The following is a 22,615-nucleotide window of genomic DNA, read 5'->3' as shown; positions in this document are numbered from 1 at the left end:
AGGAGTTTGTCTCTCAGTTATTGAAAGTGTCCTTTAAGTTATTGTCATGTTTATTATTTGGACTTGGACTAATTTCCTCATTCAATGATGACGATGATCATGGTGAACTGTCTGTCCCTGCTGACAAAGTGGAAACATTTTTGTATTCTATATTGTTTTTAATAAATGATTAAACTTGGAAAAGCGTGCTGTTTCATCATTTTAAATGACTGGTTAGTCTTAACACTTAATTAATGGTAGCAAACTGGATGAGTTAGACGTTCACTTTTTACATGAGCAGTCTATTGATAAGACAAAATATTGAGTTTACTGTAGTAAAAAGCAGGAAATATTCACATTTGCAAGCTGTAACTGGTAATTGATTTTACTTTTTACATTTTAACTTTATGATTAACAGATAATCAAAATAGTTGATCTAGAAATGATCTCATCAATCTACATGAGTCAACGCCACATCAGAAAAGGGAGTGGTTGAGTGACATGTTGCTGAGTTAATAATATTAATTACTTAATTTAGGGCTAAGGACATTAACTTCAGATAGGCAACATGAAAAAGAGTGAACATGTTCTCTGAATTCCTGCTCAGCATATTTCAATTAAATACAAACTCGACAAGAGAGGTGTGTTTGTGAAGCTTGTGATTTCCGATTTGCTTGCTCTTTTAGGACATTGTGTAAATGAAACTGTATGAAGAAAAAAAAAACACTTTTTGTTGACATAGTTTAACAAAAAGTAAATAAGAAAGTGACTTTAGTATATGCAGACTGCATCCATACCCTTAGGCTCTATCTCTTCGTGCCGTTTTATTTATTTACCAGCTTTGTAGATATTTAACTAGCACATCCACTTGAGTGGAAAATGGCAAAATAGTTAAGGCTGGTTTAAAGGATTCTTTTCTCTTTCTGTTCAAATTCATTCAATAAAAAAAAAAAACTACATTAATTATAATGAAAAAGGTGTGGATCAGAGTTCATAACACTGCCAATCATTAACCTGCGCAATCTTTTCAGAGCTCAGCCAAAAATTCTCAACCTGAGATTTATCATTTTCAGATGTCATGACAACGTGACAGCCAGCACAGTTACGCAAATTCATCAAATCTAAAGTTCAAGGTAGTTAAAGCGCCGTAGCTGGCTGTGGCGTACTGGGCTCTCTATCATTCAGTTCTGCAGGTCGTGTCTGCTCTGTCAGTCTGGAAGAAGACCTTTAAAATTTAAAGGTAAGATTTTAATACTGAAATATTAAAATGTAATGAACTCAAATTTAATCTCCATGCTATTATTTGGGGATATGATACTAGATAATCTTATTTTTGCAGCAATGTTTTAATATGGAGATTTATAATTATGAGTACATTTTCTCGCCTTGGTAGAGTGTCAGTGTTAGTGTCTATAAGTAAAACCTAAAAGTGGAAAAACTCTTCAGGCAACATGGACATTCAGACTCAACTGTTTATAATCCATCAGGTTAAAAAACTGTATTATTTGCTGATGTTCATGCTCTGTGATAAAACAATAATGTGTTGTGTCAACATACTAAATTGCTCCTCTTCTTATGGAAAACATGTTGATAGATGCGTATGAGATAAGTCTTGGTTATGTCGGAGTTGACAGCTCCTTCTTTCCGTGCTGCACATTGTATAGATTTTACAACAACAACAAACGCAGCATTAATCAGTTATCAACTGTTAACACCAGCTAGAACAATTAGTTTGAAAATATATGTCAAGTATAAAAATATTTATTTTAGATATTTAATTATTAATTAGAAAAAATGCATGTCCTAAAATGATAATAGACAAAGGAACACTATATGAATGTGATTTTGGGCTCTGCATGTCTTGGTAATCACTCATTGGTATTATATTTCTTTTATTATATTTTATTGGGTTTTCTCTATAAACCTCCATCTCACTGGTGACTGAGATGAGCTTGGGCCTGGAATCATAATTCACCTTGCACAGTTTTAATGAAACCAGTGAAAACTGAACTGACAATAAGTGATAATCGTTATTTTTAGTGATAGTTATTTATCTGTTGACATTTTCATGTGCTTTTCCTCATCAGATCAGACATCATGGGAGAATGGGGTTTTCTGTCTTCTCTGCTGGACAAGGTCCAGACCCACTCCACCATCATCGGGAAAGTCTGGCTCAGTGTGCTTTTCATCTTCAGGATCATGGTCCTTGGAGCTGGAGCAGAGAAGGTTCGCACCAAATTTATCACAGTTTTTTTTTTTTTTTTTTTTTTTTGTATAATTTGAGTGAAGCTGAGAGATTTGTGCTGTTGTAAATGTGTGTACTAATAACCATAATAATTTCTCATGTGAAAATTGCAGGTTTGGGGTGATGAACAGTCCAATATGATTTGCAACACCAAACAGCCCGGTTGTAAAAACGTCTGCTATGACCGTGCCTTCCCAATCTCCCACATTCGATTCTGGGTCCTCCAGATTATCTTTGTCTCCATGCCAACGCTGATCTACCTCGGCCATGTGGTCCATATTATCCACAAAGAAAATAAGATGAGACAATACATCCAAACGCACTCAAGCTGTGAAATTTCCAAAGTTCCCAAGTACACTGATGATAAAGGTCATGTGAAGATTAAAGGCAACCTGCTGGGAACCTACATGGCCTCCATAGTTTTTAGAATAATTCTGGAGTCAGCATTCATTGTGGGGCAGTATTACCTGTATGGGTTTGTCATGGACCCAAGAATTGTCTGCTCCCGAGCTCCATGTCCTTTCACTGTAGAGTGCTTCATGTCTCGACCCACTGAGAAGACCATCTTCATCATCTTCATGCTTGTGATGTCCTGTGTCTCTCTTCTGTTCAACGTAGTAGAGATCTTCTACCTGATATGTTGTCGCTCATCCAGACGAAAGTCTAAAAACATTCCAGCCACTGCTATAGCCATTCACCCATGTTTTAATGGAGATGGTCTTACTAAAAAAGAGTAACACAGCCTCCATGATACCTGTCACAGAAAAAGCCTGGGAAATCCATTTAGATCCACCAGCTTATGAATTTGAGCAATCAACTATCTAAAAATGCACAAAGAGGATACAATATACGACAAAATGGAACAACTCTTTTCTAATGTATTGTTTTGTGTGTTTTTGTTTGTTTGTCTACCTTTATTATAATTTGCATTGGCTAAAAGCTATTTTGTAAAACTCTACGATGGTCTGTTCTGCAGCAATATTTTTTGATATTACACAAATCTATTTTTTCCCCAAACTGGTTAATTTCCATTGATATCAATGCAATGTAAATATTTGTTTTTCAAGTTTTGTATTGACAATTTGCAACTGACTGCAAGCTTAATGTATTCATTCAGGAAACACATAACTTATTACTTATTACGTATTTGGAGAAATAAAGCACATTTGGAGCAAAGCTGTTTTTGTTTCATTTTTCTGTGAATAAGCCATGATTTAAAATAAATAAATAAATACTGAAAATGTATGTTTGAATAAGTCCTTCTATAGTTAAATAATCGTCATCAGAGGAAAAGTAAATTAAAAGAGTCAAATAATTAAAAACGATGGCCGAAGTTTTAGGTGTTCTTAATAAATTGCCAAACTAATGTATATTACATCCCTAAAATAGTAGAAAAGGTTGTTGACATCTCATAATAACAGTTCAAACGTGTGAAATATAAATTATTAGATTAAAATTTAATAAAGTAAAAGTAACTTTAAAAGGCACTTTTTGGTCGTTACCGTGTTTTTCCCCGCAGCCATCGCCCTTCGTTGTTTCCATGGTAACGAGACGGCCAGAGCGCTGACGTCAGGTATGGACGTAACCGACGTATAAAATTATTATTATTATAATTATTTATTTTTTTTTTATAAATGATGCAGAATAACGATTTTGATTATGAGTGGTTGAAAAAATAAATCTAAACAAAAAAACAACAACGGTCACAAGATGGCGCCGTCAGCGCGGAGGACCGGCCGGCGGCCCTCCCGCCCTCCCTCCGCCTCCGGCAGCTTCCTCTTCCCCAGCAACTACAACAACAACAGCTGGCGGCGGCTGAAGATGGCCACCGCGACCGCCGTGCCGGGGCTCGACGCCCACAGGATGGAGGAGAAGAAGTTCGAGTACTTCTCCTCCATCAGCTCCATGGCCAAGAAGATCATGCAGGAGCGGGAGAAGATCAAGGAGAAGCACGGCCCGTCGTGGGAGAAGATGACGCCGCAGGAGCAGGACAGCGCCATCGACAACTGGATGATGGATCCGCACATCCGAGCCCGATACGCTATGCACCGAGTGGACCGAGAGGAGGTGGTCTGTTACCCCAAACTGCTCATCCAGACGGGGCAGAAGATAGTTCATTTCGGAGAGGAGGTATTTTTTAAAGGGCATTTTTAATTGGTATTTAAGGTGTTTGTGAGCTGTCCGGATAGCATGTTTTGGCTAATGTTGCTAACTAGCCACGTAGCCATTGACATAGACAGACAGACAGACAGACAGACAAGACATTGGAGTGACAACATGAACCAAAAACACAGATTTATTCTGTTTGATCTCTTCTACATACATCTAGTAGATACCTGTAATCTCCTTATTCTTGTTTATGTTAGCCTATAGTAGTTTCTCCCATTGAAAAGCCCTGTTTGGTTAAAATAGTAGCACAGCATGCTAACCCCAGCTAGCCTCCGGTCTCTGAAGCTTTGTTTTCTTAATTATTCTACATTACTGAGTCCGAAGGTGTCCTGCTGTTCGTGGATGCTCAGTGGATTCAGGACAGCCGCCCCAGTTGTCTGTCCATGGCTATTTTGGTTCTTGTCAAAGTGGGTCACTGGGTCTTTAGTTGACACTGAACACAGTAGAACCGGCTGTGTTGTCCTTATTTCCAAACCTGTCGTAAATCACTGCCCTTTGTTTTACCTGAGCAGTAATGCTTTTGCTTATTAATCCTTCAATAACTATTTCCTGGATTTTGAAGAGGCGTTTGGGTTCGATCAGTCATTAGACAAATACTTACTTGTTGAATTAGCAAAACAAATTCAAGTTATTCATGTTCCAAGTATTGTTTGTGCTTATATTTAATAATTCACTGACCTACACGTCTCTCTGTAGGATATTACCTGGCAAGATGAACATTCAGCCCCTTTTTCCTGGGAAACCAAGGTAAAAATCATGAATTAATTAGAACGATTGAACTTACAAGTTTGAGTCTTTTCTTTAAATATCTGTGGTTACATATTCACAGATGAATCATTTACACTAAGTTACTGTTATGACTCAAATGTTTCCTGTTTCAGAGTCAGCTGGAGTTCAGCTTGACCTCAGGCTCTGCGGACCAGAGCATCTCTGCCTCACATGCTGACTCAAAAACCGCAAAGACTCCTCATTCCAACCAGCATGCGACTAAGGTAATATTTTCCTTTTCTGATAAAAACTGGCCTTAGTGCACCAATCATTCCTTTAAAGTGAAATATTTGAAGAGCTCCATTGCCACCTATGTTGCATTTATTCGTATGGATGCTGTTTTTCTTTTGTTCGACTGAGTTTTCTGTATGATTATTAAACTGTACACATGTCCAGTAGGAATTGCGCTTTGATTAAAATCTAACTTGAATTACATTTTTATCCAAATTCAATTTTTGGTATTTTATTGGAAGGGCCATGTCATTTGAATTTTCTTTCAAAAGTGAGGACAGTGTATCTAAGGGTGTTGTTGTGTGATGGTGAAGGTTTCTGTCACTGAGGGCCGGAGGCCAGAGGAAGAGTCGTCTTTCTGGAAGATCAGTGCTGAGAGGTCCAGACTGGAAGGGGAACAAGCTGAGTTCCAGTCCCTGACCCCCAGCCAGATTAAATCCCTTGAAAAAGGAGAGAAATCCCTCCCCTCCTACCTCCGACAGGTAAGCACAGAAGTCTACAAGTCTGTCTTTCTCTCTGGCGATGTTTCCAATCCAAGAAACAGCGACCATCTATTTTGGCTGCTTCTAAATCTTAAGGTGCAGTCATCTAATTTTTCTGGAATAGTTTCTGAAGAACAACATATTGAAAGTATGCCCCCCCAAAAAACACTTGTCACATTTGTTGTCATGCTGTGTATCCTGAAATAGAGTCTAGCCTGAGGCTGAGATAAATGGCATCTGTGAAGCCTCCACAAATGTCAGAGAAACAGATGGCAGATGCAGCCAATTTGCAGCAAAAAAGAAACTTTCATGTCTCTTGTGTTTCTCAGTCTCCTACTTTGCTCTTCTTTCCTCTTTCCTCTCCTTTCATTTTCATTTTTTTTTTCACTTTGTAGCCTCATGAACCACCAACATTGCTTTAAATGGATGTCCATGAAGTCTAAATGTAATATCAACAACTAGTGGAACTGTTTCTGTACAATTTATTTGCATTTGTTGTGTTGCACTTGTGCTATTTTGAACATGTGCATACATAAATAACATCCATAAAGAGTGAAATGAGCGAAAACACCAACAGTAAACGTTGACATTTTTCTGCAGGAGACCTCTGTCACCTCCAAGGAGCCTGAGGCAGCAGAGTCCCACCCTCCACCTACTGCCAGGTCCACAAAGCAGAGAGCGCCAAAGCCTCCTGCTCCCCCACCCCCCGTCCCCACTGCTGTCAGTGCGACACCCGCATCCATCTCCATCTCGCCAAACCCCGCCCCACCGGTTAGTGTGTCCTCGACAGTGGCAGGATGGGAGCGATCCCAGAGCACCTTGCCGTCGGTGAGCAACACCCTGGATGAAATGTTCTCCTCCAGCATGATGTCAAAGCCCCCCAACATCCCCACCCGTGTGGAGAAGGAGAAAGAAGAGGCCGTTTCACCCAACCTGGAATCCAGCCCCACTTTCTCCCAGGTGAGTTCTGAAATGGATAGATGGAGATTCGCTATTGGTTTTAACTATGTGCAAGTGCCATTGGTTATAATTGTTACCAAATGATCTTGCACAATAGTATGTATGGAAAATACAACCTCTTTTCTATTTGTTCACAATCAGAAGGTGGTTTTAAAAGTAGCTTAGATTCTGTTCCAGCTAAAATCACGCTTCAACTATCACACAGTCCTGTGCTTGGCCTCTTTTGCTTTCAGAAAAAAAATCAAATCTCACCACATTTCACAGACTGAAGCAATGTCTTTACACTGTGATGTTGTTTAGTCTGCAACAGCTTTTACACGAGCCCAAACAAACCAAAGCGTATGGGAAGTCTCAGCAGAACTCATTTTCATTTTGTTTTATGTGCAGGAAATGAAATTAGAGATACCCTGACAGAGCCCATAATGTTATGAATTTGCAGAAGGGAATCCATTAAAATAAATAAATAGTTTATCAGGAAAGTTGAACAGTATAAAAAAATGAGTACCAATGTTCAGTGTCAGTATCTCTCCCAAACTGTCCGCCTGTTTCTTCCCCTCAGTTCAACACGAGCAGCAGCATCCTGAAGACTGGATTTGACTTTCTAGACAACTGGTAAACCACAGCCGAGACCGTTCACCGCTCTGAATGAATCACGTCATCACCCTCAGAAGGACCACACTGCCATGACTCCAGACATCCACATCTAGATTAAAAAAACACCAGTCTAAAAATGACCACATTATGTTCGTGTAGTTATGTCCATTGGCTTGTTAAGACATTATCTCACCGCCTGTGTGCTGGTGTTTTTCCGCCATTAGAAGAGCCCTCACTGACAAGGGTTGGGTTTTTATTAGATATCTTGCCAAACACCCCCTGGCCACTAAATGTAGAGTAAGCAGGGATTGAACAGAATGTGCTCACGCTTCCTCACTGTGCATTCACATTTCTAGCAACTTAGTTGGAGTGACCCAGAATTTAGTGTAAAGGGGAACAAAATCCTTGAATTGTGACAGAAAATCTGATCAGATATTGAAGAAGAGTAAATCTAAGTGTGTGTTAGTTGGTGTGCAGCTAGCCAAAGTGCCAAAGTGCAGATGTTACTCTTCCTGGAGTTTTCCAAAAGGCCTCAGATGTAACCAGTTTAAACAAAGACAGGCGTTATCAGGTTCATACATTATATCTATCTGGGTTAGAGTTCAATTCATTTGACTAATTTGAGGTGACAGGTATTAGTGGGCTCTACCTGCTTGAATGGTTCCCCTTAAGAATAAAACATTGGTTAGCTGGCTGGCCACGATAATTTTACAAAGAAAACGAGAAAAAACTTTCTATAACATTACATCATAGCAAACCACCAATCCCAGCCATGGCTGTGACTGTTGTCCGAGGGTAGTTGTGTAAGCTTTGTTACGGTGTGATCTTTCAAATAAAAATGTCTTTTATTTGAAAGATTGGTAAAGACATAAAACTGCTACCCTGCTTTCCACTGTTACGTGTTGCTTGCCGTGTGAATGCACATTGACGGTGTGACTTAGCTGCCTTCACATGGAACTTTTAGACACTACTCTAGCGAGCAAGAACAATTTTATACCACAAGCATGTAAAAACTCCATGTGCCAACACTAACACCAACACTAAATCCATTTTCTTAGTTTTAATATTTTGGTTTAGAAGATTTTGCTCTCTCCTGTGCTTTTATTTATACCTATATATTCCTATAGATTTAAGAGTTTTAGAGTTAAAGTAGTGCTCCGTGCTGCGGTCCTGGCTCACACAGTGAAATTGTTACAGTGTTCCTAATGGTTATAAAAAAAAAAAAAAAAGGACATTTTACTTATGAGCGCCTTTCAAGACAGCGGAGGACACATAAACAATCATAAGTAAAAACAGGAGGAAACGGTGTATGAATAAAACAAGCGTAAGAGGGAAGAAACGTGGAAGTGCAAAAACTCATGGAAGAACTCACGGACTGTTTGTCTGGGCTGCTGTGGGAACCTGTTACAGATCTTCTGTATGGATTTAGCTCCCCGACAACGCTTCCTCACCACCTCACCCCCCCTCCGCCCTTCAACTTTCACCCGACCTCAAACTAGTGTCGAGCAAACCTAGTGTGCATCGATAACAAAAATAAGACGCACTGTTTTAGGTGAATGGACGTGTAGTGACTTATAACACGTGTCACAGAGTTTACATGACTAGAGTACTATTTTACTGAATTTTATATTTATCCGCTGATTGTATCTTCTGCTATACATGTATATTTCACTCATGCATTTTGAGGTCACAGATTTGAAGGAATAAATAAATGAAAGTCAAACCTGTTAAACATTTTCATCTGTTCTTTTAAAGGTTTTGGATCGAACCCTCGTCACTTCACAATAGCAAGTGATGTTTTTCCTGGGGAGCAAACACTTAAGATGTTTCTTTAGTGGCTGCAAACAGATCAGTCATAATGTGTTTGTTTTCACAAGGGAGGGAAAAAGTAATTGAAAGCAACCAAAAGTTGAACAGATAACCCAAAGTCTTTTCTCTGGGGTGGTCAAGTTTTCTTTCTCTTTCATCTTTTGACTCCTTGTTTGGATTCCTCTCAGCTCCATGACATCAATTCCTCCAGCTGTAATGTCTACCAGCTCTAAAATGCCATGCAGGACGAGAGGAGGGAAGGGGAACTCTGTGATGTTCAGTCCGACAACGGATCTGGCCCAGTCCAGAATCATCAGACCTTGTTTCGCCGTCTGCCTCGGGTGCAAAGCAGGAGCCCTGCAGTGAGCAAACACAACATTACTGTGCTCAACATTATCTATGTATCACAACGTACACAGTTAATAATACAGATAATGAGATTTAGATAAAATGGTAAATAATGACAACTTTCAGACTTTAGGTGTGAATTCAAAATAGAATTAAAATGAAGAAAAACTGAGCATCTGTTTATCAAAAAAAAAAACAAAAAACAAATTACAGTGAATGTGCTGTGAGTACGAACTTTACAGTATAAGTTTTGTATAACATATTCCACAGGAAGCTTTAATGTTTACAGTGCAGCTGGAGCAACTTTATACATATTTAATTTATATCTGGATATTATCTGTCACTGATGGTCTTTCAGTTACTGTGTGTCTGTGTTCGTCATCCCTCATGAACTGAGGCAGCTCTGTCCAGCCCCGCCGCCTCCCTGCAGCTCAGCCCAGCACTTCCCGGCCCTGAATCGCTCCTTTGTGTTCCCTCTCAGGTACTTTATTTTTCTGTTTCGGACAAAACGTTTGGATGAATGAAAAGCTTTGCACTGTACGGAGCGGGACATGAAACAGGGCTGTTAGTGTGTTTGAAGAATTTCAGCTCCTGTCTCTGTTATTAAACAGAGAGACAGGATGTTTTAGTCTGACTGAGACTGAGTCAGTCATTTCTTCCAGGGAGGCGTTGACTCATTCAGATTCCTTTGTGCTGATGGGACAATCCATGATCAGATAAAACAGGACAGATCAAATGAAACATCTGACTGTAAAAGTGCAGGTATGTTTGTTTCATTTCATACTTTTATGTTTTCTTTTTAAATGTGATGCACAAACATTAAATAAAGAGCAATTTAACTTCTGATTGATTAAAATGGTGAAACATTTCCTCTTCAAACAATCCATAAAAACTGAATTTAGTAACAAATACAACAAATTTCAGAGCTTATTGTCCCATTGTAGAGGCTGGAACTTGATCAGTTTGAGTGTTTTTGTTTCAAAGTCAGTAGATGATTATTATTTGAATTATGAAGTAGTAAATCTAATCATCAAATCTGAGCATGGTCAAACACGAGGAGAGTTTAAGAGCCATGATATTTTTCCAGACCTTTGTTTGAGTCCAAACTGAAGTCTGGAAAAGGTCTGAAGTTTTTAAAAATCCGTCCTGCAGACTCCAACACATCTGCCCCTCCCAGCCGGAGCTCCGCCCCGTCTCCAGATCCCCGAGCTCAGCCCCGGTCGCTTTCCCTGGAAACTGCTGAATTCTTGTGGCATTTTAACTGGCATACCTCCTGCTACAGCAGACACACACACACACAGAGGCATTTACGTAATATTCTTTTTATGTCATCGTTTCCCTGGAACAGATTCATAGAGCCCCATTTCTTTTAACATTGATTTATTTAATAATAGTAGAAGAGTTTGGCGAGCACATCTGATATTAAGTCAAATTAATGAAAGGGGTGTGTGTGTGTGTGTGTGTGTGTGTGTGTGTGTGTGTGTACACTGTACATATAAAAGTGAAGAAGGAAGGTTCATGTTGGATGTATGGCGTTAGTAGTTTGACAAAACTTTGAAGTGAGACCACACTTGGTGTGGTCCGACTTGGTCTGGTTTGATTTAAGACTTTCTGGTGCTTCCCTTCTTGCGCTACTGTTACACCATGTTGGATTTTTATTACTTTTGTTGACACTTTTGTGGAGGCCTCAGCTATGAGATCGGCATGAACAGGAAGTTCTTGTAAAAACAGCCATTAAGTAGATGTTGAGTTGGGGTTGTGTTGTGAGATTGTACATCACTGTTGGAAACATTAAACTGATCTGTGAAAAGCCAGATCTCCAGATGGACACTCTGGAGAGAGACCGATGTGTGATGTCAGGGCAGATCTGCAGCGTTCACACAACAAAGAGTGGAAACGGGAGGTGGGAGCAGCGACAAAGGGCTTTCCTGTTGTTTGGCAGGAGAGGAGAGACGTCTTCAGAGCCGAGGGACAGACGGCGGACTCTCAGCAGGGATGTCATTGTGAATGTCTTCCGTGTTTACGCTCCTGGACACCAGCTTCCATTCACACTCCTGATGGGACTGGACTCTGGACTCTGGATCTGGGCTCTGAGGGAAGCTCCGGGGTCAGGAGGGGAGGAAAAGTGAAAGAAAGAGAGAGAGGCTGCGGGGAGGGAGAGGGAAAGAGAGAGAGAGAGAGAGAGACTGACTCAGAGGTGCACAGTCTTTGCTGCGGAGGGAAACGCAGAGCTATTAGGAAGCAGAAAATGGGACCGGCTGCCACCTCGCTCGCTCTGCTGTGTTTATATTATCTGGGCCTGTTTGTTCCCACGGACTCGGCCGCCGCTGCACCAACACAGGTCAGGACTTCTCTTTCTAAAGCTGCTCTTCTTACTGTTGCTCTCTTTGTTTGGACGCTGAAAGCAATATTTAATTTAACTCTGTCGTGGGCTCACTGTGAGTGAGTGATGGCATCATGGATGGATGGCTCGCACTCCAGACCTGTTCAGGATCACAGCGGTGACGACACACCCAGACAGCAGCTGCACCTGGCAGGTTTTTCCTCTGCAGCGTGTCAGACATCAATCTGAGCTCATTTGAATCTGTTTTCTCATTTTCTACCTTTGTCTTTAAAGGTGCTGTGTAGATATCACTCATTATTAATGCTGATACTGATCCAAATTTAAATTAAACCTTAACCCTGCATTTAAGGGTTTAGACTAAAAGCTTATTTCCACTTTCATTGTGCTCTCATGTAAGAAAGAAGAAGATGCCAGATTGAAAACAGAATGACTGATGATTTCCTGCTCTGCCTCAGAGGTTTTGGAGCTGAGAGCACATAATTAGTTTTTTGGACATGGGTGCTCCTTAATTTGAAATGATTAGAATCAAAGTCTCTCCTGCAGCTAGATTACTGCAACCGTTGATGAAATCGTTGGCAAAATGACCCAAAGAATAATAATTATTTATTATTAAGATGAGTTTTGTTGGAGAGGACAGTAATGAGCTCTAATGAAGCTTCACAGTGTGAATCAAACAGTGACATCATTGTGATTTATGTGTTCTTCAGGCTTCTCTGCCAGAGGTTAAAAAGGGAAGAGGAGATGTTCCAGACATTCTTCCTCAGCCCGAACCGGAGCCGACCAGCCAAGTCTCAGACTTTGAAAACTCGTACAACTACGTCTGTACGTCATTTCACACATTTACATGATTCAAATCCAACACTGGCAGATATTTTCTCATAATCCATTGCCAAATATACAAACACCCTTTCAGCTAAGACGGTAATATTTTGTTGCTTTTGAAACATCCTCATCCTCTCCCACAGTATCCAGACTGGCCGGGATGGACCAGGCCATCCACAAGCTGAACGTGGGCCACTACACTCTGGATGTGAAAGTCAGTCAGCTGATGGACCGTCTGTCCAGGATGGACGGTGAGACGTTCACGTGTTATCATCCACATTTATGTCTTTATGTTCACATTAAATATCCATTTTAATCGCTCAGCCTCATCTCTGCACTAACAAGATGAGTTAATACAAAACAGCAGAGGAGAATTAAGAGCAACCTGATTAAATCCACCGATGATATAAACGGTTTTATCTGGTATTACAGCCCTCTGACAACGTTTATGTCTCCATGTTTGTGTTGCAGCCAAAGTCGGGGAGCTGGAGGACAGCATCCGAGAGGTCTACCTGCACAGCAAGGACAACCGCAAGGAGGTTGGAAGACTGGAAGGTAACACTCCTTCTGTCTTCTGTCTGCTTACGCTTTTAGACTGTTTGTCCAGGAAGATTACAATTTTGACATTTGGATTATATATATATATATATATGTGTGTGTGTGTGTGTGTGTGTGTAAAAAAATGAGAGAAAAGTTGTGTGTCAGTTTAAACTGAGTGAGGCTATTGAAGCGTTAACATTGAATGTACGTTTATTTACGTTTAATAATATTTTATATGTTCTCTTCACTTTGAACTCTGCTGATTGTATTGACACGGATTTTGGTTCTCCATTAATAAAAATTATTCTCTATATATAATACCTCACATTTCATAGGACCAACAGCTGAGCAGTTTCCTGGTACTTAACTTCGCCTCTTATTGCTCTCACAGCATATTTCTCAGACATTGGGGGGCCAATGAAAGTTAAAAATGTTCTTCTAAATGTGTGCTTCTCCTCAGGTTGCCATAAGGGACGCAGGGTGGGATATAAGTGCTACTTGGTGTACAACAGCTATGAGGATTACGCTGGAGCGTCCAGGAAGTGCTTGGAACGCGGGGGCCGCATGGCGATGCCCCGAGACCGCAAGGAGCAGGAGGCCCTGGCCGACTACGTCAAGTCCTTCTTCCACCCGGGGAACTGGCCCGTCTGGCTGGGCATCAACGACCTGCGATCTGAGGGCATGTACCTCTTTGACGACGGGACGCGGGTCTCGTACTTCCAGTGGCGCAAGCACTTCCTGTCCAGCCAGCCGGACGGGGGCAGGCGGGAGAACTGCGTGGCGATGTCTTCGGACGACGGCGACTGGTGGGACCACTACTGCGATCGGACCATGAACTACCTGTGTGAGTTTGACGACAGGGTGGCGCTTTAAAGTTAACACTTCAGCCAAACTGCCTTTTCAGTTTTGACCTCCAGCTGACGATTATTAAAGAAAAGAAGGTCCATCACATTTTCAAATAACTTATTTTCCTGTTAAAGACACTCTAAATTTACAGGCGACAAACTCTCCACAGGAAACCTGGAGTGTTTTAATATAAACAGCCAGTCTAATTCAATTAAGATACACACTTTGTGTATCATTTTTAAACAGTGTCAGCCATCACACTATTTCACAGTACTTTGGGTGTTGAAGGTGTCTCAAATGTATTTAACTTTTGAAAGTAAAGAATAACAATACATTCCTGTTATACATATTATATTATTCACCCAGTGATATAAATGTAAGACAGTCAGGTCTCTGCTGTGATTTCATGCAAGAAATTCCAAAAAAAAGGAAACTGGAGGCATTTTCCTCAGAATCAGCTGAACCTTTTGTTTGTTTGGGCGTAACAGCAGCTGCTCCTGTTACTTCACATCTTTGAACATGCTGCTGATTCTGCAACGTCTCCGGCAGGAAGATACCAATCGGACTTCTGAATGAACCAAAGATGACAAATTACCATGAATAAATGTGCCCCCAGTTGTGTATTCACAAACAGAGAACGCTGTCCTTGTAAATAAAAGTCTGAATGTAAATGTTATTAATAAATCTTTACTAAACGTTTACATTGTTCACAGCATTTCATTTTCTGATCAGTGTAAAAAGGTTAAACAGGTCAGACATCGGTGATCACGTAGTTAAAACCCAGATATGTTCAGTTATTTTTCACATCAAATCAAAGCAGTTCTATATTTTCCCTACAGCGTTAGTCACAGAGTTTATGTATTAAAAAAAAAAAAAAAAAAAAAAAATTTAATTCTGGATCAAAAGATCAAACTGTCAGACTTTTTTTAAGTCATCTCCCCCCAGATCATACTGGACGATTATACCTCTGCAGAAAAATAAAAATGTTCCCCCTAGCTGCCACTTGGAGCCGCTAAAATCCAAAACAGCTTTAAAGTAAAAGCCTGAAGAAGAATGTGACACTGTCTGATATTATCCATCTGCTAAAGCAAATGTTAAATAACATTTATATGATAATACATTTTATTTATTTTAGTAGTGCACTTTGTTTATCAGTTAGCAGGATTGTGGAAAAAGTGCTGGAACTCACTAGTGTGGATTTGATTAAAGGGCCAGATTCTGGATTTTTAAAAATCTCTTTCCTCAGATTGTCATACATTTTCATCATTATTCAAGTAACTAACGTTTGTTTCTGAGCGTTTGTAGTTTTAAAATGCTCCCGTTGCAACACCAACACAACAAAAGCAGAGCGCTTGTCTTTGTCACACAGGTTTGCGTCAGTCACACCTCTTCATGGCGTCATGAGCGCGAGATGTGACGTCATTAACGTGAGTCAAAGAGATGCTCTCCCGTTGTGGTGTCGGTGAGGGCGTTTCCAGATGTTCGCAGATGTTTCACAGCATGCTCGTGTGTTTGTGGTGGGAGGGGCCTGCGGCGATCAGGACGTCCTTCATAGTCGGCCGGTCGTGGGGCGTTTTAGAGGGATGAGAAAGAATCACCTTCCCTCCTTCATCCAGCAAAAAGTCACCTCCCAACTGGAACCACAAAAAAACCCCATTAAAGCTGCATTAATCCATAAAAAACTAAAAATCCTGACACAGAAATTTGGTTAGTTGCTAAAATAATATATGGCACATAAAATATGTTTTAATTAGTAAAGTATAACATGACAAAAACAAAAAAAAAAACATTTGGGATGTGGATATATCAGGATCGTCCAGCAGCAACTATCTGACTTTATTCGAGCTATTTACATTCTCTCTGTAGACTTATTCAGTTTTGATTAGATAGTGAATCAGATACACTTGGTTACCATCTGATTCCCAAATTTGAATCTAATTCAATCCTAATCTTTGAAACTGCGACAGAATTTTCTGGAGTGTTTTACGGAGGTGGAATAAATATTCAGACACTTTAGTTGGGTAAAAGTAAAAACATTCCTCTGCCAGTAAAAGTCCAGCAGGCTGGTTTAGCAGAGGACTGACCGAGCCATGTGAGTTCATATTTTCCATTATTAGATTGTTCAAGAAGATGTTTTAATTTAGCATTTACTGCTGTAGCTGTTGGGTGGAGCTCGTCTTTACCGTTTAGTTTTGGCCTCCGTATGATGATTAACGAGGGACGGACTTTCCTCTGAGGTTTGATTTTTGTTGTGAAATATCACGATAATTAGTTTTTTGGTGAATTTAAATGAAACCACATGAGAAATGTAGAGCGTAGCGGAGAGAGTGAAAGCCAAATGTGATTGTTAATCTTTAACAATGTGTTTTTTATGAGGTCAAATCTTTTATGTAGGATTTTAATCTCAACCGGCTGTTGACTAAATGAGTTTCAGTCTGATCAACAAAAAGAAAATACAAACATGAAACACAAAGTCAGCTGGGTTCAGCTCTCTTGACCGGACTGTAAAGGTGTTTTCTCTGAATTGTTGATGTGTCCGTATATTTGTAGTTTTAAGAACCAAAAATAATCTCGGTGTCCTTCCCGCTTACATGGTGCATCATAAAACGTCTGAGTGACATGAATGATTTTCCCAGAATAATGTTCGCGGGTTTGATAAAGAAGGTAAGAGCAGTCCTGCTGCACATATTTCTTCCATGTCAGACTTTTTTTCGGCCGTCTTGTCCTTTTCCCTACCTGGTAGATGTCTTCCAGCAGGCGGTGGGGGACGTCGGGGAAGTATCTCTCCGCAATGCCGTACTCTGAGTACTGCAGCAAGCAACTGAACTTCATCACCTTGGCGTAGGACGAGCCGAGGCCAAAAGTCCTGTAGATCTACAGCGGGGGGGGGGGGGGGGGGGGGGGGGGGGGGGGGGAGGGGGGGGGCACGGACAACATCAGAAAAATGCTGTTTATTTTTCACAGGTTTCTATAATCAAAAACATCCATTGGAGACAAAATCAAAACATCAGTTTGGAATTCAGCGGTATGAAGAAATTCAAAATGGCGTCTGTGATTGATGATTACGTCTGTCTGGCATGTGGAAACTCTCCCCTCATCACTGGCTGATTGCACTCCTTTCCATCTCACATCTGCTCACATCTGGAGAGCCACTTTTCCAAATAAAAGGTTTGTAGCCTCAGCTCACTGGACTTTTATGGCACATCATCAGCTGTTTGTGCTGAGTAAATGCCCGACTTTCCAACTGTTTCTTTTTTTTTTTAAGTCTCATGCACCTGCTGCCCAGCGGTGAATATAAATAAAGACCATATAACACATTTATTTTGTTTTTACGGGCCAAATCCATAAATTTGGAGATCCCTTAATTCCCCCTTATTATGTTGTTAAAACTGAAGTGTTTTTAAAAAGCTGGTGAAGTTGAAAAAACATAAGAACCTTCCTCTGCTGATCCAGCAGCAGGTCAAAGGTGCATCCTGTCTGCTGCAGCCACAGCCGAGCTCCCTCCAAACTGCCAAAACTAACCACCAGGACCCGCAGCGACCGAGCCTCTGGAGCCGCCTGCAGGGAAACACAATGAGGGAGAAGAAATGTCACCACTAATTGTAAGCCGCTCTAAGAATACACAACGACCTGTCAGACTTACTTTACCACACTTTTGTTTGAATAGCAGCAACTTCCTTAAATAAAAGTGGGCCGCGGCTGAAAGGCCAAGTCAGGACAGCAAAGAAAGAAGCTTAGCCGTTCCTAACGTGATCTTGCATAGGACTGGATATAGATGTACAGCTGTTGCCGTGGTGACCAGACTTTTTACCTGTTTAACATCCACAATGACACCCGGATGTTGCTGCTTCGTTTTTCTCTTATTAAGATTGTTGAAGCAGTTACAACAACTGGACAAGAAGTTTAAACCCCTCCTGCTTCAGGATTTCAGTCCTGGACCACCTGGTGAACCAGGACTACGTGCTGCAGCCTCACTAGAGGCCACTAAATCTCACACAGGGGTCCTTTAATGTCCCTGAACACAGTAAACAGAGGGAACACTAAAAGTACGTTTGTATAAATACCATATTGGCCTCCAGCTCGGCCACGTGGTCTCGTCAGGGCAGTCATCCAAAGTGTCTGATGAGAACCAGCAGCAGCTTCTGACCTCGACCCAGGTAATCACCCAGAGTCACACTCCTTTAACAACAAAAGCATGCCATGACATTCATCACGGTCTGACTGTCGCTCTGGTTTTTCATTTCCTTTTCCATCAGAGGCTGTTTGTCTCATCTGTGAACTCACTTTCCGCTGCGTCCATCAGTGAAGGCCACGTCGGGGCTCAGACTGTCGGGGGACTTCACCCCGGAGAACTGCCCGTCCGAGGCCTGCAGACCTCGGTCCACACTCTCCAGGAAGGAGTCCCACTCACTCTGCAACCACAAACAAATCAAAACCAAATCCGAGAGAGAGATAGAGAGAATATTTACTTCTTCATTTGCTGCCAGTTTTTATTAAATGGATTTTCTTAAACCTACAAACATTTAAGTTTGCAGTTTTAATCAGAAATCAAATCATGAATTTTAGGTCTCAAAGGGAAAAATCAAATAAATGCAAATGCAAACAAACTCTGTTACACTAACAGACCTCGAGCTGCAGCAGCTCCTCCACCAGCTCCCTCACTGCTGCACGGCTGGAAAATACACAAAGCAGCGTCAACACTGAGTGAGCGTTTCCATGAATTACTGATGAGACGCCACAACATGAACCATCAGCAGGCTCAACAATATTTTCTGAGTGTATTGAATTCTATGAGGAAATGTTTCTACTTCTCATCTGATTTATTACCTCAGTAAAATCTTTCCTAATGAGCTTATGGTCTCAGTCCAGCTTTTAAAAAACTGCCTGAATGTGCATGGATATATTTTACATATTTTTCTTTCTTTTTTTTTATCCATACAGTTCATGTGTTTGTTTTAAATTTGTCAGAATGAACTTGTGTCCTCTGAGCCAAACCTGACTCAAATGTTGAAGTGAGTGAGGAGTAAACGAATCAGCAGGAAGCTGAAACTCCTCAACAGCCACACAATATATACTTTTATTTATTTATTATTAATCCGTTACAACAATCTGTTTGATATGTCAACAGATTCTAGAACATGCGCTTCAACAAGAAGCAGCAACGTCTGGTAGCTCTCAATTTTTACTAAATTTTACTTTATTTTTGTTGTATTTTTATTATTTTTCGTCAATTGCTGATGGTTATTCCTGTGGGGAGAAAAGTTTACTCAAGAGAAGAGCTTCTTTCATTGAAACTGGGCAAATCTGGAGGATAGCACCCGAATCCAGCTGAGATAAAGAGGTGTGCTGGTGCAAAGGTGAAGGCCAGGACATGGAGATATCAGCCCTTTCTCCTATCATTTGTCATGAGAAATGTTAATTCTCTGCCCAACAAACGTGGTGAGATGGAGATATTGGTGAACTCAGTTTGAACTCTGTTTTTTATTTTGATGGGCTCCTGACTGTGTGAATTTCCCCTTGGGAATCAATAAAGGTACATCTATCTATCTATCTAGATTGTTACTTGGACTTTGATTACATGCCGGCACTTACTGATAAAACTTCTGCCAAATGGCCTCTGCTTCACTCTTCTTCTTCACTCCAAGGCTTTGCAACAACAAAACACAAAATTATAAATGAGATACGTCTTAAAACAAATAAATGACGAAATGACATGTTATCAAAAGACTCATTGGAATGATTGTGTGTGTCACACCTCTTGTAGAAGTCTGTTCCTGCTGCCATCAGGCCAAATAAAGTGGTGATCTTATGTGGGACAAAGTTCTCCAGAGAGGCTGCGTCCAAAACAAAAGGCCGCATTATTGAACGAGCTCATTTTTGCAATGTCACTGTGTCGGAGATAAGCATGATGGGGATTACATTACAACAGCAGGCTTTTTAATCCAGTGACTCAATCGCACTGATCGGCTTTAATAAAGCAGCGAGGTTGTGAAACAAAAGGAAACTTATGAACTACACTGACCTCACAAGGTAACTCAGATAAACATATCAATCCTGATGAAAGAATGTTAAAGCGGATTCTTTGAACGTTGCTCAATTTTCTGGACTGGATTTTAGGTTTAATCTCACGTGTTCTTCATTTGAATGTCTTACATTTTGCTCTACTTTGAACATCATTTAAGTTAAGCCACACAATTTAATATTAACTCTGAATAAAACCACAGTCTGCATCGATTCAAATGTTAAAGGAGGCCAGCTGAAGTAAAATCTGATGTTTTTTCAGCCAGATCAGACTAAATCAGTGTAATATTACATCTTCACTAATGCAGAAACAGAGATCCATTTATTTACTGTCACCTTGTTTCATGCTGCTCTCAATAAATCTGGAGAAGCATCTCCATGTTTAAAATGACCATCAGTATTAGTTCAGATTAAACATTTAAACACTTTTGCTTCATGTTTTAAACTTCTTAAACTCACTGGGGACAAAACTTCATTCAATCTGTGCAGATTTCTTCCGTTTTAGATGGAATTTAACAGGAACTTTAGCTTTAGCTTTAGCTTTAATGACAGTCTTTTTGTGTTTTCTCTACCAACACCAAAGTAAAACATTTCATTTAAAAGCTCCGGTCCCACCTTCTGCCTCCTTCTGGGCTCCCTGCAGCAGGACTCGGCTCAGGCCGACCAGCCGCTCCAGGGCTCCGGTCAAAATCTCCTCCGACACCGTCACGTCCTCCGCCATCGTGCCCACCTCCGGGCTCCGATTCCCGGCGACTGACTGCTGAGCCTCCGGCCGCCGGAGCCAGACCGACTTCCTGACCACGTGACAAGGATCGACTGCGTCATCACCTGGAGACGGAAGTAGTTCGGATTTTATTTTATTTTATTGTATTTTATTTTTCAGGTAGATTTACAGAAAGGCTTTTGTCTTTGGTAGGATTATTACATTAAGTCCAACAAGAATAACAAAAGATGGAAAAAGGAAAAAACTGAAAAAGAAAATACTTTAAGATCGATTAAGACCAAAAGAGATTAAAACAATTTTAAATATTCTTAAAAGGAGAAAAACGCTGATCCACTTTAAGAAAAGTTATTCACAACAAAGACTGACTTTCCTTCTGTAAAAATATTTCGATATTGGTCATTTTTATATCCTTAAATGTAGAATTCAGTTATAACCTAAAATTGAAGTAAATATATCACAATGAAAGAAAAATATGTTTCAGGTATTTAAAACTAAATAAGTTCTACAAAAGCTTTATATTATTTAAAACAGAAATATAAATTTTTGTAGGTTTTTCTTAATAATACACTACACACTGTACAAGTCAGCACCATTTATGATCTAAAACTGTAAGAACAGCTAATCATTTACAATATTTACCTCTGAAATATAGAAGATATATGATTAATGAGATAAATAAATTTTAATTTATACTAAGAACATTAGGAAATAAGTAAACAGATTTCTTTCTGCAGAATGAATCATTTCAAGTTAAATCCAATGTTATGTAAGTTTTTCTCATCTTGGTTTGCTCTTTAAAGTTTCCAGAAAACATAAAAATCAAAACAACAGTCTGTTAAAATTGTCAACCAGGTTTATTGACTGTTGAACATTCACTCACACTTTTGTAAATAAAAAAAAAAAACAAAAAAAAAAAACCCTCCTTCAAGTTTTAAGCTTAAAGATCAGCTGAGCACTCCTCGCTCTTCAGGTCTGGGTGGCTTAGTACAAAAAAACAAAACAAAAATAAAAACCTAATGACAAACCAGTCGGCATCAGCACTGATATGGAAGTAAGAAGGTGACACAAAGCAAAACGGGCAGGCCGTTCACTGTCAGTAATGGAGGATGTGTTGAAACTGGACATTCACTGCTGACTGAAATCATAACAGCTGCAGTAAAATAAAAAACAAACCCTCAACACGTTTTATATAATGACACGCTGACTCCTTTTTTCCTCCTTATGATGTAACTCCAATTGGTAAGTCAATAAAAAACTGCTGCATAGACACTGATGTCACCTCAACATCTGGCACTTAAGTCTTTAGTTTCATTCTGTCGCTGCGTGTAAACACAACCCCCCCCACCGCTTCACCCCAAAGGCCAGATTCAAAACTATTTCCTTTATTTGGGAGGCCAGAATCAAATTCTTGTCAAGCTTGAAGATACAAAGAAATTCAACAACACAACCTAAATTGTGCCAATTGGATTTCTGAGATCTTCGTCCAATTTATTCTTCAGATATCTGTGAGTTTGAAAAGATTCTGTCAACATTTTTAGGCAAAAAGTAAAATAAAGGGGTTAACACAGGACGTGTTGAGAAAACCCAAAGATGTGGTTTGATGAAAGTTTGAGGAATGTAAGCTGAGGAAATAACGGTGCGGCTGCTTCAGTCAATCTTGAATGAGAGCCAACAGTCAGAGATATCAGAGAGCATCCAGCTGCTTGTTTTGTGCCTTTGTACTTTACTCCCCA

The 22,615-nt window shown here is 40.2% G+C and overlaps 4 protein-coding genes across 6 annotated transcripts; 3 read left to right on the top strand and 1 right to left on the bottom strand.

Moving 5' to 3' along the window:
* Positions 1-2,076: 2,076 nt before the first annotated feature.
* Positions 2,077-8,685, top strand: LOC115037388 (gap junction Cx32.2 protein-like). Of its 2 annotated transcripts, XM_029495882.1 has the most exons (3): positions 2,077-2,205; positions 2,338-2,869; positions 7,958-8,685. In XM_029495882.1, exons 1-3 carry the CDS (start codon positions 2,077-2,079, stop codon positions 8,041-8,043), a joined length of 747 nt encoding a protein of 248 aa, XP_029351742.1. In that variant the 3' UTR covers positions 8,044-8,685. The 2 variants fall into 2 exon arrangements, with proteins under 2 accessions (XP_029351742.1, XP_029351741.1); XM_029495881.1 differs by lacking the exon at positions 7,958-8,685 and having other exon boundaries at positions 2,338-2,961.
* c24h1orf198 (chromosome 24 C1orf198 homolog) lies at positions 4,011-8,695 on the top strand. The gene is made up of 6 exons (XM_029495879.1): positions 4,011-4,354; positions 5,090-5,140; positions 5,275-5,385; positions 5,707-5,874; positions 6,475-6,834; positions 7,394-8,695. Exons 1-6 carry the CDS (start codon positions 4,046-4,048, stop codon positions 7,448-7,450), a joined length of 1,056 nt encoding a protein of 351 aa, XP_029351739.1. The 5' UTR covers positions 4,011-4,045; the 3' UTR covers positions 7,451-8,695.
* Positions 8,696-9,297: 602 nt separating this feature from the next.
* Positions 9,298-14,836, top strand: clec11a (C-type lectin domain containing 11A). Of its 2 annotated transcripts, XM_029495876.1 has the most exons (8): positions 9,298-9,599; positions 9,944-10,066; positions 10,248-10,347; positions 10,738-11,926; positions 12,637-12,751; positions 12,895-13,002; positions 13,223-13,306; positions 13,752-14,836. In XM_029495876.1, the coding sequence occupies exons 4-8, from the start codon at positions 11,432-11,434 to the stop codon at positions 14,162-14,164; spliced, it is 1,215 nt and encodes a 404-aa protein (XP_029351736.1). In that variant the 5' UTR covers positions 9,298-9,599; positions 9,944-10,066; positions 10,248-10,347; positions 10,738-11,431; the 3' UTR covers positions 14,165-14,836. The 2 variants fall into 2 exon arrangements, with proteins under 2 accessions (XP_029351736.1, XP_029351738.1); XM_029495878.1 differs by lacking the exons at positions 9,298-9,599; positions 9,944-10,066; positions 10,248-10,347 and having other exon boundaries at positions 10,581-11,926; positions 13,752-14,135; positions 14,626-14,836.
* On the bottom strand, positions 14,818-20,932 carry selenol (selenoprotein L). The gene is made up of 9 exons (XM_029495880.1): positions 20,774-20,932; positions 19,893-19,971; positions 19,730-19,783; positions 18,764-18,809; positions 18,422-18,549; positions 18,202-18,316; positions 17,573-17,695; positions 16,874-17,011; positions 14,818-15,771 (listed from the first exon to the last, which is right to left on the bottom strand). The coding sequence occupies exons 1-9, from the start codon at positions 20,877-20,879 to the stop codon at positions 15,631-15,633; spliced, it is 930 nt and encodes a 309-aa protein (XP_029351740.1). The 5' UTR covers positions 20,880-20,932; the 3' UTR covers positions 14,818-15,630.
* Between the last annotated feature and the right edge of the window lie 1,683 nt (positions 20,933-22,615).

Source organism: Echeneis naucrates, chromosome 24 (assembly GCF_900963305.1).
Source record: "Echeneis naucrates chromosome 24, fEcheNa1.1, whole genome shotgun sequence".
In the NCBI taxonomy this organism is placed as follows: Eukaryota; Metazoa; Chordata; class Actinopteri; order Carangiformes; family Echeneidae; genus Echeneis; species Echeneis naucrates.
The sequence above is the reverse complement of the archived record's forward strand: the minus strand, read 5'-3'. Positions and strand labels throughout refer to the sequence as shown.

Bases quoted from the DNA above. Each gene is read 5' to 3' on its own strand.
- c24h1orf198 (XM_029495879.1), top strand. From the start codon at position 4,046: ATGGCCACCGCGACCGCCGTGCCGGGGCTCGACGCCCACAGGATGGAG. The intron at 4,355-5,089 runs GTATTTTTTAAA...GTCTCTCTGTAG, and splicing joins TAGTTCATTTCGGAGAGGAG to GATATTACCTGGCAAGATGA. The intron at 5,141-5,274 runs GTAAAAATCATG...TTCCTGTTTCAG, and splicing joins CTTTTTCCTGGGAAACCAAG to AGTCAGCTGGAGTTCAGCTT.
- clec11a (XM_029495876.1), top strand. From the start codon at position 11,432: ATGTGTGATGTCAGGGCAGATCTGCAGCGTTCACACAACAAAGAGTGG. The intron at 13,003-13,222 runs GTGAGACGTTCA...TTTGTGTTGCAG, and splicing joins CCGTCTGTCCAGGATGGACG to CCAAAGTCGGGGAGCTGGAG. The intron at 13,307-13,751 runs GTAACACTCCTT...GCTTCTCCTCAG, and splicing joins GGAGGTTGGAAGACTGGAAG to GTTGCCATAAGGGACGCAGG.
- LOC115037388 (XM_029495881.1), top strand. From the start codon at position 2,077: ATGGGAGAATGGGGTTTTCTGTCTTCTCTGCTGGACAAGGTCCAGACC. The intron at 2,206-2,337 runs GTTCGCACCAAA...TGAAAATTGCAG, and splicing joins TTGGAGCTGGAGCAGAGAAG to GTTTGGGGTGATGAACAGTC.